We start from the raw sequence: 16,684 nt of genomic DNA, 5'->3' as shown, positions 1-16,684 counted from the left end.
AAAAACACACCTCGTATTTAAAGGCAAGAACACCACATAATTATCCATATGGTACACTGAGGTCAAGCAGCAGTTGATGAAAGTTCTTGCAGACAACTGCTTTTCAAACTGATAGATGTGTTCATGGATTATTTCGCATCTTGGCCTCTGGACTGGCTTTAAGTTACATATCTCACTGCTGTCTTCCTTTGCCTCTGCTCATTGTGACTGCTAGCTTCTTGTATTTAATTCAGAATGCCTGAGACTTTACTAAGACACCTCCACTTATTTTCAAATAGTTTTTTTAGACCAGTTTCTTCAGCAATCTGACAACTAACAGTGGATTTTTCTTCTTCAATGCACCAAATGTGTGCCCATTTCTTTCCTGTAAGCTTACTATAGATTGGCAGCCAACAGCTTTGCAGTTTGGCAAGAATTCATAGACAAACATCAGTCCATGGGCCACTGTTCTAGACAATAGCTTTATGATCTGGACTTGTTGGATTCTCCTATGGCTTCATTCTTAAAGTCTGCCATCTAGTGCTTTTACACAAAGAACACCTTTATGCAAGCACATATGATCAAAAGATCAACTAATATGTATTGAGAACAAAGACAGCATGACTTTATAAAAACACATAATGAAGTACTCCTACTACAGCCTTACTCTGTACCTGTTATCTGTATCTTTTATTCAACACTTTTGTTATGTTTATGAAAGGTATAGGTGGCCTTACAAACTGAGCCAATGGTTCAAATCACATGACTGTCAGATCATGCAACAGGTTCTGAATGGGTTTTCTCAATCTACCTACAAAACAACTTGACTTACCAGTACTTGTATCTATTTACTCTGTTGGAAAATAATCTGCTAACCACTCTCATACTGAAATATGAAAATCATCTGCAGCTTAACATTATGATACATTCCTAATGTTGTGCTATATAAGAAATTGATTATTCAACAGTTTACAGTTTAGCAAGTTCTGTGTTCTAGGGATTGGTTGTATTAGAGCCAGAGACTGAAAAAATAGCTATATTATAAGGTCTTTTGCTAGTAGTGCGACTTTTTACTACTTATAAAAACCTTCCTTTCCTTTATCATTGTGAAAGTGCCTTCAGAGTCACCTTTCTCAGTTTCTCTCACAAGTCTCCTCCATGTATTCATTAAGGTAAAGGTAAAGGTTTCCCCTGAGGTTAAGTCCAGTCGTATTCAACTCCGGGGGTTGGTGCTCATCTCCATTTCTAAGCCGAAGAGCCGGCGTTGTCCGTAGACACCTCCAAGATCATGTGGCCAGCATGACTGTATGGAGCGCCGTTATTCATTACACAACCAAAAACATAATTCTTACTGAAGGCATTTGCACAAAATTCTGAGCTGAGGATGAAACATACCCTCTGAAAAAAGGAAGACAGGTGTAGTGGGTACAGACAAGGAAACCTTATCAAATATGGAAGCAGAGTTGAAAAAAGAGGGACTAAGGAAAAAGAGGCTTGGAGACTATTGGGACAAACAATACATGGGGATTTAAAACAAAATGACAAGAAAAACAGAGGAAACTAAGACCCACTAGTGGGTTTACACTAGAGGTAGGAATTTAGTGCAGTCTCAGAGTTTTTGGATTGCAAATATCAGCAACCCTAGCCAACACAGTGAGGAATGAAAGAAGCTGCAGTCCAACAACTTCTTAAGTGTTTTCTGATTCCCACCTTCATCTACACTCTGACAATAGAATTCAGTCTCTGTAGTACTTAAACTTTACAAAGCTTAAAGGAACAACAAGGATCAATGAACGTGCTAGCACCTAGGATGAAATTTCAGTAAGAATTTGAACTGGTCAATTCTTATTTGTAGGTTATCTACAGCTGTCAAATTTTAGTGTGTGGGAGAAGCGTCCACTCCATTTATGGAAAAATGAATATGAATTGCCTCTACAGGAAGTCATGGTTTAGGGGCACAAAGAAGAGCCTTGAGTTATATGGAAGTCATCTGGAAGTGTGATTTACCTTTTAAACACATCTCATGTATTTCTTGAACTTTCCAACTAGAGTGTGATTTCTGTCCACCCCAAGTTCTGTTTGCTTTCCAGTTTTTCTCAAATTTGGCAGGAAACTGGCCCAGGACTTGCTGACACTGCTTACTCTTTCTATGTAAATAACTTACCTTAGTTATATTTTTTCAAAGAACTGCTAGAGCCATGGGCATGTTGCAGGGGAAGGTGTTCAAATAGAGTTGAAATTGATGGTTTAGTTTCAAATTCAGGTGGAACTAACAATACTGTCAGAAATTTGAAGGTGTGCCTCCACGCATTTGCTGAACAAGAAATTCAGCTTTGTGAACCATTTGAATTTGATACCTATATTTTAGATATACTGTAGGAGCAGAAACAGAATCAATCAAGAACAAAAATATAAAATTAAGTAAATCAAGAAAGAAATGCTATGCTCCTACACCTTTTGCAGGTACGGATTCCACACTTCAAAAATATCAACACATGAACAATCCTGTAAGTATTATATTTGTAATTTCATGTGACTGAAAAGAAAGTTGGTAGTTCAATATTGATTCATCATGTTTAGTGCAGGAAACTGGCTAAGAACTTCATTTTCAAATCATGGCTTGCAATCTTACTTGCACAGAATAGTTAAATCACAATTTTCCCATCTAGTTGTCATAGGAATTTGATTCAATAAACCAGTTTATTTTTTATTAGATATGAAGGAAGGAGGTATTAATCTGAACTATTCCATTTTATTCGTACATCAGATAATGGTTACTAAAACCCATGGAACAGGTTTGTGTAATCACTTTAAACTGAACATATCATCTGAGTCACACATTCCTCAATCACTATAAAACAAATATATCTTCATAAACACTATCATGTATCTACCACATGACAAGGTGTGTTAGGGAGTATAATCCCTTTCAAACAAGGAATTGAGTTTGATTCACAAGTCACGCAGAAATGCTTCATTAGGTTTGTCCAATATGATACACATAAACCTGCAACAACATCTAGCCAAGTGACTCAGTCTTACTGGATTATCTATCTCTTAACTGGAATAGGTATTCTTGTATTTTCCTAATGGTTACGATGACTTCACAGAGTTATCTTTTTCTCAGCTACTCAAATTAAGATATCTCTACTGTACTCTGAAACTGAAAATATATGTTTGACATAAGATTTTTATTTGAGAAAAACAGCAACAGTGCCAAGCACTGTATGAAAAGATGCTCTGTACAGAGGGCAAACAAATAAATGTATACCTAAAATGACATAGAAATGCTGTACATGAAGATTTCATGCTTTTTCATATCTGGAAATACTATAAAAGTAAGAAAAGCTTAATATATGAAACAGTCCTCAAAGTACGTTAACAGCAGCCAAAACAAACTAAACTGAAAAGATTAGAAATATTGCTCTGCTAATGTGGAGCAGAATGTCTATTTTATTAAAAGCAGAAACATGTGCACAGTGTAAGAGTATATTTTATGTAAGCAGTCTCAGCCAAATGTTAACATGTTGATAATATTAGTCTAGTAATGCCAACTTAAAAGAAGATTGAGCTAAATGATTCTAATAGTTGTAGAATCTAGAGTATCTCCAAGGTTAGAATATCACATAGTTATCTCATTTCTGATGCAAGGTCAAAACAGGTAGAATGTGTTTACTGGTTGAGAACAATGACCTAGCTCCAATATAACTCAAATTCTTCTCCCTAACATTACCCATATCCTGACAAAAAAAATGTTTCCCTTAAGTCAGCTGAGAGCCTATCATACTATGGCCAACTCCTTCCACTCCATCAAATAGCCAGAATATAACAATATTCCAAACAGTTATGTGGCCAAATAGCATCATACATTCATATTTAAAGAATCCACGTGTCACATAATAAGGCATAAGCCTTGAGACTAAAGTGGGAACACTAGTAATGAATTAAAATACACTTGACAAAGTAAGATACATTTTACAAAACTAGAACGGACTTGGTAGATAAGAAAACATCTTATTAATACTTCTCTACTCAGAACTTCCACATGCAAACGTTATACAGTAACTTCCACCTCTGTTCCCAGGCTGTGCTGCATAAGGGTAAGGGGCAGGTACCATGCATTGAAGTATGAATATTACAAGTGCTCCCATCTCTTCTCCCCAGCCTTTAATGAAAACATATGGTCACTAACCTATATTTCTTCATTCCCCAGGTGCATTCCACATGGTCAAGGACATAAGTTAGTTCTTGCAGAAACTGGATCACTTAATACTAGATTCTATTGTTCTTACTGTTCAGAAAAAAGGAAGATGATCTCATAATGACTGCCTAACACACCACTGAAAATATTGTTATTCCAGGCTTTGATTTCTAAAGTCCCATTCACACTATCCAAATAATTCAGTTCCAACTTGCATTATCTGGAACCAGTTTGACTCTTCTTAGCATCACAATTAACCGTTATAATTTGCATCAAATGTGTATTAAGAGCCACATCATTTTTGCCTGGGAAATTGCTTTGTGACAAAAGATACGTCCTTTCATTTTCACATCATCGCCCACACCTATGAACCAACAGACATTTTTGTACTCCTGTCAATCTTACTGTGAAAAACCATGACTAAAGGGTAGGGGGGGGTGCATGTGCACTCCTCCCTCCTTTATGAAATACAGAGCTTTCGAGGAAAGGAATATTTAGAGGTGCCAACAGAACGTAGTATTCATTGGCAGTCTCCCATACAAATACAGTAGAGTCTCACTTATCCAACATAAACGGGCCAGCAGAATGTTGGATAAGCGAATATGTTGGATAATAAGGAGGGATTAAGGAAAAGCCTATTAAACATCAAATTAGGTTATGATTTTACAAATTAAGCACCAAAACATCATGGTATGCAACAAATTCGACAGAAATGTAATAATTACTGTACTTACAAATTTAGCACCAAAATATCACAATGTATTGAAAACATTGACTACAAAAATGCGTTGGATAATACAGAACGTTGGATAAGCGAGTGTTGTATAAGTGAGACTCTACTGTACTAACAAACTGTCTTTGAGTGTCAGTTTCCGGACATAGTGGGCATTCATTTCAGCAAGACACCCCCCCCCCCCCAGAAATACAGGCAGATGAGCTGATGCTTTTGGGGGGGAGGTATACATACAGCCAGGTCGGTTTCAACTTTGGGTGACTTACAGATAGAAAAGACTTCTATAAGTCTCCCACCTCATCATCTACAGCCCTGATAATTTATTTGTTGCATTTGTATGTTACTTTCTCCCAGAATAGACTTCCAAAACAATTAAAATTCATGTTTTAAAAATTAAAAACATATAGAAGATAAATTAAAAGATTTTTTAAAAAAACATCACAACTTTCCAAATCTTTCAAAGTCACTGTGGTAAGAAATCACTATCTAAGTTGGCTTTGGAAGGGAGCTTCTCCCTACACCATTAGTTCTCAACTTGAGGTCCCCAGATGTTTTTGGCCTTCAACTCCCAGAAATCCTAACAGCTTGTAAACTGGCTGGGATTTCTGGGAGTTGTAGACCAAAAACATTTGGAGAACCCAGGTGGAGAACCATTGTCCTACAGACCTCGAAAGTCAGTCTGGCTACTCTTTTACTGGAGGAAGTAGCCAGACTACTTCTAGTAAAGGAACTATTATTGATTCCTGTCCTACCCTTCCCTGATTCCAACCCAATCCTGATGGACACACTTGTGAAAAGCCCAATTTCATCAAAACTTTGGCATAATAAGTGAGGTTTTTTATTTGCATTAATGCCTGAAAGAAGCGCTTTCACTGTCATGAATTCCAATGGTCCAGGTTCAAAATGGGTATGTTTTTTGTGGGATTGGTTGGGTTTGTTTTTTTTTTTTTTGCTAGTGTGTATCCAACCTAAGTCTTACATACAGTAGAGTCTCGCTTATCCAACGTTCTGTATTATCCAACGCATTTTTGTAGTCAATGTTTTCAATGCATTGTGATATTTTGGTGCTAAATTCATAAATACAGTAATTACTACATAGCATTAATGTGTAATGAACTACTTTTTCTGTCAAATTTGTTGTATAACATGATGTTTTGATGCTTAATTTGTAAAATCATAACCAATTTTGATGTTTATTAGGCTTTTTCTTAATCTCTCCTTATTATCCAACATATTCGCTTATCCAACGTTCTGCCGGCCCATTTATGTTGGATAAGTGAGGCTCTACTGTATTGAGGATTGAGCATATGAAACAAACTGTAAGCAAAATTCTATTGCAATTCCTTAAACAGCATTGTCAATTTTTTCTCATAGTAAGTCTTTCTTTCAAAAGGTGAACCTTCTAATACAGCCAACATAATTGGCACCTATGAGGGAGGATAAGTGAAGCATAGAAACTAAAGCAACACCACTTTCTCTTTCTCAGTTGTACATTACCACCGATTATATACTGTGTGATGCTGCTGTCAAACAGTATTCAAATTGCTTCTGTGTGTAAAGTCTTTCCAAATAATTCTCTTAATACACCCCCTTCCCAACTCCATGTTTCAATGCCTTTAAGAATAACAGTAAAAAGAAGTATGATCCAGCCATTCCTCTGGCACATGCTTATCTTTACCAGGCAGTGGTCACCAGATCCCACCTGAAAGCAAAGCAGGGTGCGTTCTGGCTTGCACTTTGATGGTAGACTCCCAGTGAATACCAGAAGCTGTAGGCAACTGGCAAAACCACCTCTGAATATTCCTTACCTAAGAAAACGCAGTAAAATTCATAGGATTGTGATAAAATGAATTGAAGGCACACACACGCCACGGAAGCTGGATTACAAATTTAGCATGAAGAAAACCTCCATCTTTTCCACTGTTATTAAGCAACACGGAGAACAGTGGAATGCCACAGGAACCCAGATAGAACAAAAAGATTAGCCTTATTTATTTTTTCTTTCAGAATTCAACCACTGATGCCACTCAGGAAACATTCTCACCACATTACTTGCACTTTCCAACTAGAGTGCTACTACATTTAGAGGGCATGTAGCACTACACTCTACAATGTTAGCTATCAGCATTGTTTCTCTCTAGCAGGAACAGCAAGGTAAGCTTCTAGTAGTTTAATTAGTCTGATGTTTCTGGAGCGATAAATTACATAGTCAAAATTACATAGTGAAAATATGTAATATTTGCTTAAACAGTCAGCAAGAGAGACTCAAGCAGTCATGCAAATGAAGGGTAGAAAAGGTGTGGCTATTGATGTCAGGTGATCTAGACCCTTGCTTCTTAAACTGTGGGTCCCAACCTCAAATGGCGTTCAGTCAGTTCAATGTTGAGGTGCTGAAAAATTTGGCAACAATAAGTTCTTCACCTAGTGGCTGTTTTAGACCTATACATGAACCTGTTGTGTATTTACAGTGTCCGCAGTCATGCAAATGCTGATTTATTATCAGAAAATGTGTGATTTTAATATCTATTTTATATAACTATATACTCAGGGTCACATAAACATTTCTTGGGCCAAAAGGGATCCCGAATGGAAAATTTATGAAGCCCTAATTTAGACAGTAATCTGAATTTGGCTAGTCAGGAAATTTGTTTAATGGATATGCAGTACTGGCCTATGCAACACTTTCTCCAATATGAGTTATACTTCTCTCGAGGTATGCTTGAGTTGGGACTCTGTTCAACTTTTTTTTTGTAGGGGTGTTGAGATACATAGAACAATCTATATATAAAGCCTGTGAATTATATCAGAAGCAGGGGCTCTTACGGGGACAATTATTTCTGCTACACAATGCTAATGTGTGGGTTAGCAGATTACCATTTACAAACCTCCTGCAACTATTTAGCTTCAGCTTCTGCCTGCTGTTACTCCTTTTCCTCGAAAATAGAATGCTTCTGGCCTAAGATAATAGTACAGCTTCAGATGATTCTCTAGCAGGACTGAAATGTGCCAGTCTAGTAACTCATCACCATACACCATCTCAGTAACTAGAATGGTCTGTAATTGTTGGATTCCAACATGAAACTTTCTACTGCATCCTCTTTCTTCTAAGAAAAATCCCATTTTCCTCAAATATTTTGCCACAGATCCATTTGTTGTGGTTAACCAGGGTGTTTTCAATTGCCTTCTCCTAAATATACTTTTTCTCTGTCTGTTAGTCAATTAAAATGTGATTATTTGCTAGTTGTATGTGAAAGTAGCACAAGAAATTTGGACTGCTGACTGCACAGATCCCTAAAGCAGATCAGTTGCTAGGCATGCAACAGTACTTTAGTGTTTTTATATGCCTAGAGCAGTGGTTCTCAATCTGTGGATCCCCAGATGTTTTGGCCTTCAACTCCAAGAAATCCTAACAGCTGGTAAATTGTCTAAGATTTCTGGGAGTTGTTGGCTAAAAACACCTGGGGACCCACAGGTTAAGAACCACTGGCCTAGAGGGATTCAACTTATCTGAAAACGGTAGGAGTGTAAATATGGTGGGTAGTCCCTGTTACAGAGCACATATTGCCTCTTTCAATGTCAGCTACCATTAGAATACCACTCCCCCTCTGACTGAAATGTCAGCAGCAGTGCTACCAATAAATGGATGCTAGGGGAATGTCTATTCAATGTCCCATGTTCTCTTGTTTATATGCTATAATTTAGTTGTCAGTTTTGTTGCTTAAGAGTGAATCCTGATTATACTTTTAGTGATGTTTGCAAGCCACCAACAGAGTAAGACTACTGAACTCATATGTAGCTCCAGAGATTTAAAATAGAAATAATAATATTTATAGGGAAATAGTTTTAAAAGCACTAGAAAACTTGACTATACTCCTAAAAATGATCCAGTATGGCAATCAATACACTAAACTGACAAATCACACTGTCATCCAACAGAGAAGAAACTTTGGTGTCACATTTATTTATTAAGCAAGATAGAAATTAGTTATCTCAACTTATTACCAGCTTCTCCCTGGAGATATGATTTAGTATATTAGCTTTGTAAAAAGTTTCTGCACTATTGCATCAAACCATTAACAATATTTGATACTCACTTGATTCCAGTCATTTCAAAACCCCTATCACTGAAATATCTTCACTTACATGTGCCTTTTTAAAAACAAGTTATTCGTCTTAGAAGCTGTTTAAATGTGACTGTTTCTCATATACAGTACATTTATTCTCACAGTACACAAAGACTTCATACAATATGTTTGACTTACTGTGCAGGGAAATATATGCAGGCAAAACTATGTACCGTTTACCAATAAAACTATCTACCATCAGTTTATACATACGTTTAACCAAAAATCTGTATGGACTCAATTTTATGGGGAATGTAACCTATCTTTTCTTACCCTTAAAACAGGTCCTAAAACCTATAACCACATAACCACAACATAAGAAAAGATTTACATATTTTGAATTAATTAAAAAACAGTTGATTAACTTATATGAGGAAAATGTAAGAATGGGAAGATATAAATAGTTTGAAATTGAGCTTTTTCCATCTTTGAAGTATTTCTCATGGCTCTGACTAAGGAATATGCAGCAATGGGAAAACTTGGCTAAGAGCAAGTCAAGAAACCTGTTATGAGACAGACTGAGAATAGCACCAAGAACTGTAATCATAAATAAGCAAAAACAGTGTGAGAAAAGGCCCTGAAACATGTATAGAAAAAAGAATGCAATATATTAGTGAAACAAAAAGACTGCAACAAGTGTGCATAAGCAAGGCAATATTAAAAATGTCAAGGTCAGAAAAAGGAGGTGGTAAGATATAAAGTACAATGAAAGTATGGTTGTAGAAAACTAAAGATCTCCGATATACAGTAAATCGATCTAGGCAGGATTCTGAATGCATATATTGACAGGAAGAAAAGCAAATGAACATTTTCCATTTGCAAAACTGAGAGGGTTTTTTTTGCAGAAGCCATATGAATAATTTATTGGAGAATTGGGAAAGAGACAAGCAAAATACTGTAAACAAATTGGACCTTTCTCCTTTCTGTCCTTTATGTATCAGGCAAGGAAATGAGTATGGTTCTTCAAATGGAAGCCACAGAAGCTGATATGGATAATGGTACAAGAACACTTCTATCCAAGCAACCAAGTCTCTACTGGGGTTTTGTTATTACATATTTTACATGCATCTGTTAAGGTTTTACCTGTATCTAATTTTAATAATGTTGTGAGCTGTCTTGACTCCCAATCCTGGGAAAAATATTCCTATTCCTGCACTTTGTATGAATATGTGAAACTACATATAATAACGAAGCCTATTGAAATGAAGGACTGCTGGCCTAAGAATACTATAGAGCAGGCATAGGCAAACTTCTGCCCTCTATGTGTTTTGGACTTCAACTTCCACAATTCCTAACAGCCAGTCAAACTGGAAGACCTAGGAAATGCCTAGAGAGAACATATTTTGTAGGACATGAAAAAAAATCCCAGATAATCTGTTCCATAAATGTGAGGGCTGTACTATATAACATAAATATTATATTGTACTGATGTAAAGGTGTAACTTCTGGACTAGTAGGGTTAAGGTTGAAATACTTGTAACTCACATTAAGTCTAAATAGGTAAATTTCAGCAAAATTTCTTTCTTAATGGAAATAAAATGTCACAGGCATTCACAACTTGATTTTTTTCTGGAATAGGCCATAAACCTGATGAAAATGTAAAGAAAATCTAATGTCAATTCTCCACAGTAGTGTTAAATTAAAATGGACAAGTACAGTAGAGTCTCACTTATCCAACATAAACGGGCCGACAGAACGTTGGATAAGCGAATATGTTGGATAATAAGGAGGGATTAAGGAAAAGCCTATTAAACATCCAATTAGGTTATGATTTTACAAATTAAGCACCAAAACATCGTGTTATACAACAAATTTGACAGAAAAAGTAGTTCAGTACTTAGTAATGCTATGTAGTCATTACTGTATTTACGAATTTAGCACCAAAATATCAAGATGTATTCAAAACATTGACTCCAAAAATGCGTTGGATAATCCAGAACGTTGGATAAGTGAGTGTTGGATAAGTGAGACTCTACTGTATATGAAAGACTTCTAGGCACAAGCATCAGGGTGGACGAGGAGATTTATTTTTAATATATCAAGCTGAAAGGCAGATGCATGCCAGTGTGTAATTTGAACTCTTTATACATGGACAGCACTGTAGGGTTGGAGACAGACTACATTAAACCAAATGATGCATACAACATCATAGGTCTGTTCTCATAAGTCCGTTAACCTTCGACCACAGAACACTATTCTGTACACGATCAGATAACAAAGGCACAGCATTTTTACAGCAAATACCTATTGCTGAAATCCTCAAATAAAACCTGAAGGAAAACAGGGAGTTGGACTAATATTGCTAGTCTGACCCACGTTCTGATATTTTCTGAATAGAAATATTCTAAAAACACCATGATCCCATCTAATCTTGGAAGCTGGGCATAATTAGCCCTGGATTACTTGGATGGGAAACTGCCACCAAATGACAGGTGATGTCAGCTACATTTCAAAGGACTTGACAAATCCATCTTTGAACATTACTTTTAAAAACCTATGAAATTTATGGAGTCACCATAAGTCAGTAGGCAAGTTGAAGGCACATGCACATACACAGAAACACCCAATATACATCTTCACAAACCTTTCAGTTAAATGGAAAACGTGATAGAGATTGAAATATGTCTTCTTCTAGTAAATCCACTTTCACTTGCTAATTACAGTCATTCATCCACATTCGCTTCAGTTATAGGCAGAAGATCATGCTAGTGAAAAACCACAAATAAAGACATTGCTATTTTAAAAAAACTTGTGAGAACACCTCTCTATGATTTTCTAAGTCTTCCAGCATAACTCTATGGTCGGCATTCACTAGAAACTGCTCAGAAATTCCATTGGTAGATCTAGAGATTCCTAGTGAAGTGTTCTCTAGAAATTTGTATGTCATCCATCTTGACCTCCAGCCGTGTTTAGAATTTTTGAAAGGATGCCATATTGAATATGGGCCAAGCTTGCTTTCTGCTGCTCTGGAGACTAGGTCATGGAGCAATGGATTCAATTTTCAGGAAGAGATTCCTCCTAAACACTGGGAAGAACTTCAGCAGTAGAATACATTTCCTCAGAGCATTTCCTCCTTCTCTCAAGGTTTTTAAACAGAGGCTGAATAGCCATCTGTCAGGAGTGCTTTGATAGCATATCCCTACATGACAGGGAGCTGGACTGGATGGCCCTTGGGTTTCTTCCAACTCTGATTCTATGACTGGAGCAAGTCGACCACAGAGTCACACTTGAGGACCTAGAGATTCCTGAAGAAAACATTTTAAATCAAATCTGACAGTCAAAAATGCAAATGTAGAGGGAAAAGTACATATAAAGCAAGGGTTCTCAACCTTTTTTGGACCAGGGACCACTTGACTGGGAACCACTTTGACCTGGGACTATTCTCCAAAGTTAGTACCAAAAGGATTATGAATCAGTATTTAGTCAACTTTAGATTCAGTTTAGTTATTTGGGGTTCTATACCACATCAGCTCTTATTTATGATACATAACATATGCTATCCAGTAGTCGCCACCTGCTCTCCCACAGAAAACCATATTTAATAATCTAGAACTGATGTGGTTTATCCATGCAATTTTCTGAATCAGCACCCCAAATAACCCCAGGAACAGGCCTAAAAATGAAGACAACAAGGCACCCATGCTTCCAGAAGCTACATGGAACGGTTCTGCTCAGGGGGAGCAAGGAGGAGCAGCAGCAGTCAGGATGCTTGTTATCGCACCTTTAGTGGATAGTCAGACTCTCCCCTCCCGACATCCCCGTTGCCTCGGCACTAAAAGAGGATTGTGTGGGACCAGTCACTCTTGATGCAACAGTGCAGTAACTGTGAGGCCGTGGACCATATTTTAGTTTTTGGGGAACATTGGTGGTCCACGAACCACAGGTTGGGAACCACTGCTCTACATATACAATGTAATATAAAAAGTGAATCAAATACATACTACTGGGGGAAAAAAGAGACTGGACTAATAATATTTAGTCCTCCCCTTTTCCCCTATCCTATTTACAAATACAGTAGAGTCTCACTTATCCAAGCTAAACGGGCCGGCAGAAGCTTGGATAAGCAAATATCTTGGATAATAAGGAGGGATTAAGGAAAAAGCCTATTAAACATCAAATTAGGTTATGATTTTATAAATTAAGCACCAAAACATCATGTTATACAACAAATCTGACAGAAAAAGTAGTTCAATATGCAGTAATGTTATGTTGTAATTACTGTATTTACGAATTTAGCACCAAAATATCACGATATATTGAAAACATTGACTACAAAAATGACTTGGATAATCCAGAAGTTTGGATAAGCGAGGCTTGGATAAGTGAGACTTTACTATTTTATTTTTTTTATTTACTACATTTATATCCTGCCCTTCTCACCCCAGAAGGGGGACTCAGAGCGGCCTTCCAAAAAGGCAACAACTTGATGCCATACACTCATATACATACAGTAAAAATAAGTATAAAACAGCAATATTAAAAGTTATTAAAATCACGTCATCCAACGTCAAATCCAAGTCCGTTCCATTAGTCATTTCACAATTTCATAAACTCATATTGCACTACTTGCTAGTCAAAAGCTTGTTCCCATAATCAGGTTTTTACTTTCTTCCTGAAAGTCACGAGGGAGAGGGCTGCTCTGATTTTGCTGGGGAGGCAGTTCCATATCTGAGGGGCCACCACTGAGAAGGCCCTGTCTCTGGACCACAGGTTGGGAACCACTGATATAAAGTGACAATGGAACCGGTTAGAAAGAGCAACTGTACAGGGTGGGCCAAAAGTCACCAAGGGGTTTCAATACTGAATAACACCTGTATTTTAAATGTACTATACTATCACAGCATATAATGGCTCTCACTAAAGCAGCATCCATGGGGACTGGTAGATATATGTAGTTTCTGGTCGCTGGAGAGTTATAATAAAAAATAGGCCTAACTAATACCATACCATATAGCATAAACGCTTTTATTTTTAATGTACTGTAACTCCTTTGTTTTTAATGTACTATACCATCACAGCTATAGACTCTCATTTAAGCATCATCCATGGGGGCTGGTAGATAAATGTAGCTTCTGATCGCTTTTATGTGATGTGTTTTATACTTGTTCCGTACTCATGTACCTCTTTATATTATATGCTGCACCCTGGAGTGCTTTTGTAAGCCGTCCTGAGTCCCTATGGGGAGATGGTGGCGGGATAGAAATAAATTATTATTATTATTATTGAGAGTTATAATAAAAAATAGGCCAAACTAATACCATATCACATACTGTACCATAAACTCCTTTATTTTTAATGTACTATACCATCACAGCATATAGACTCTCATTTAAGCAGCATCCATGGGGACTGGTAGATAATGTAGTTTCTGGTCGCTTGAGAGTTACAATATATAGGCCTAACGAACACCATGCCACAGACCATAAACTCCGTATTGACTTGACATTAATAATGAAATACAGAATTGAAAAGTATCTACCGATCCCAAAGGGTGACAGTTAACTGAGGGTAGGCTGCATTTTGCACGCCTCAAAAAGGTCACAAAGGCCCCATGTTTCCCTACACCATGAAAGGGAAGGTCCAACACAACCGCATATGTGTATAGGAGAGCTATAGAGATACAATCTGGCCCGAAAAAAAGCGAAGATGGGGGACGACAGGCTGCATGCCACCTGTTAGGCCTGGGCCACTGAGTAACCTGGGAGAAGAGGCCGAGGAGGAGGAGGAGCCAGGAGAGGTGAAGAGAGAGAGGCGCAGGAGGGGAGGGGAATTCGGCAGCGCACCGTTTCCTTGGCAAACAGGAGCGCGCGCTCCCCTCCCCTCCCTCGCGCCTCGGGCCTGCCGCCCGCGCGCCCCCGCCCGCGTTCCTTTCTATCGGGCACGCGCACCCAAGCCCTGTCAGGCTGAGGCGACCGAAGCCATTCACAGCGAGAGCGGGGGCGCGACGGTGGCGGAGGCGACGACAAACCCTCCTTCCCTCCCTCCCTCCCACTCAGCCACCTCCGTCCCCACAGTGCCGCCATAGTGCCTCGTTTCTTCCCCCCGCCACAGCGCGCCTTGTCACCCTCAGGGACGACCCTCGTGAGGCCTGAGGCGAGCAGGACCCGAAGGCATGGCCGCTCTGAAGGAACCCACCTGCTCTCGCAGCTTGAGGAAAACCATGGCGAGGCCGGCACCCCGCCTCCCTTCTCCGGCTACTCCTCGCCGCCGCCGCCAACGACTCCTTTCCTCAGCAGCCCCGCCTCCTCCCCGCTCGGCAGCCGGCGACGCCCACAGCCACGCCCCCTTTCCATCGAGGCTCCTCTTAGCCACGCCCCCGTTCCCTTCCGCCGCCAACATACCTCCCTCCCCCCAAGCCCTTTTCACTACGGTAACGTGCGTGCCAGTTAAGGTCATCCGTCCCGCCTCTTTTTCCTCACTACGCGCTGAGAAGCCTGTCACTTATCATTCCCGACACGCGATTGGATACTCCCATGGTTTATGGGCGGGAGGTCGTGCGTGATTGGTGGAAGCGAGACGAGCGAGGGAAGAATTAGTGGAGGGAATGCTGAGGCTGTGAAAGATATGGGAGGAAAGTCTGGAGGAGGAGAGGGGTGGAGGGAGAGAGAGAGAGAGAGAGCGCTAAATAAAGGCGAAGGGGTGCGGGGGAGGTGTGCCGCCCTTACTAGGTTTCATCCTGGAGTTATGGAACAGTGTGCTGTATTCTACCTCCTTGTCTCAATTTAGAAAGGTAGATGCACGAAGAAGCCTGGAAGTTCAATCCATACAAGGACTGGGGCCCTGTCAGCTGTGTTAAATTTAAAAACCCTCTTCATAGTGCCATAATTTTTGTGATTTATTCGACTTCTCTTCAACGACTATATGGAACTGTGCACATATGTATAAAACGTTTATTTACAGCATTTCAGAAACTTATGTGTGTGCATATACATATATATATATATATATATATATATATACATGTACAGTAGAGTCTCACTTATCCAACACTCGCTTATCCAATGTTCTGGATTATCCAACGCATTTTTGTAGTAAATGTTTTCAATATATCGTGATATTTTGGTGCTAAATTCATAAATACAGTAATTACTACATAGCATTACTGCATATTGAACTACTTTTTCTGCCAAATTTGTTGTCTAACATGATGTTTTGGTGCTTCATTTGTAAAATCATAATCTAATTTGATGTTTAATAGGCTTTTCCTTAATGCCTCCTCATTATCCAACATATTCGCTTATCCAACATTCTGCCGACCCGTTTATGTTGGATAAGTGAGACTCTACTGTATATATGAACATGGAGTCCGATGGCGCAGCAGGTTAAACCGCTGAACTTGCAGACCGAAAGGTCCCAGGTTCAAATCCCAGAAGCGGAGTGAGCGCCCGCTGTTAGCTCTAGCTTCTGTCAACCTAGCAGTTCGAAAACATGCAGATGTGAGTAGATCAATAGGTACTGCTCTGGCGGGAAGGTAACAGCACTCCATGCCAACATGCCAGCTATATGACTTTGGGGGTGTCTATGGGCAACACTGGCTCTTCTGCTTAGAAATGGAGATGACCACCAACCCCCAGAGTCAGACACAACTAGATTTAATGTCAGGGGAAAACCTTTACCTTTTATATATGAACACACCGAGATATAGAT

The 16,684-nt window shown here is 38.9% G+C and overlaps 1 protein-coding gene across 1 annotated transcript in view; it reads right to left on the bottom strand.

The window, feature by feature from the left end:
* Positions 1-15,334, bottom strand: part of ankrd28 (ankyrin repeat domain 28) — a 109,910-nt gene extending 94,576 nt beyond the window's left edge. The window contains exon 1 of the mRNA XM_008112741.3: positions 15,173-15,334. Within this exon, the coding sequence (XP_008110948.2) occupies positions 15,173-15,199 (27 nt within the window). The 5' untranslated portion in view covers positions 15,200-15,334. The remainder of the gene's footprint in view (positions 1-15,172) is intronic.
* Positions 15,335-16,684: the final 1,350 nt, after the last annotated feature.

This window comes from Anolis carolinensis, chromosome 6 (genome assembly GCF_035594765.1).
Source record: "Anolis carolinensis isolate JA03-04 chromosome 6, rAnoCar3.1.pri, whole genome shotgun sequence".
NCBI lineage: Eukaryota > Metazoa > Chordata > Lepidosauria > Squamata > Dactyloidae > Anolis > Anolis carolinensis.
Note: the sequence above shows the minus strand (reverse complement) of the source record. Positions and strands in the feature narration are given on the sequence as shown.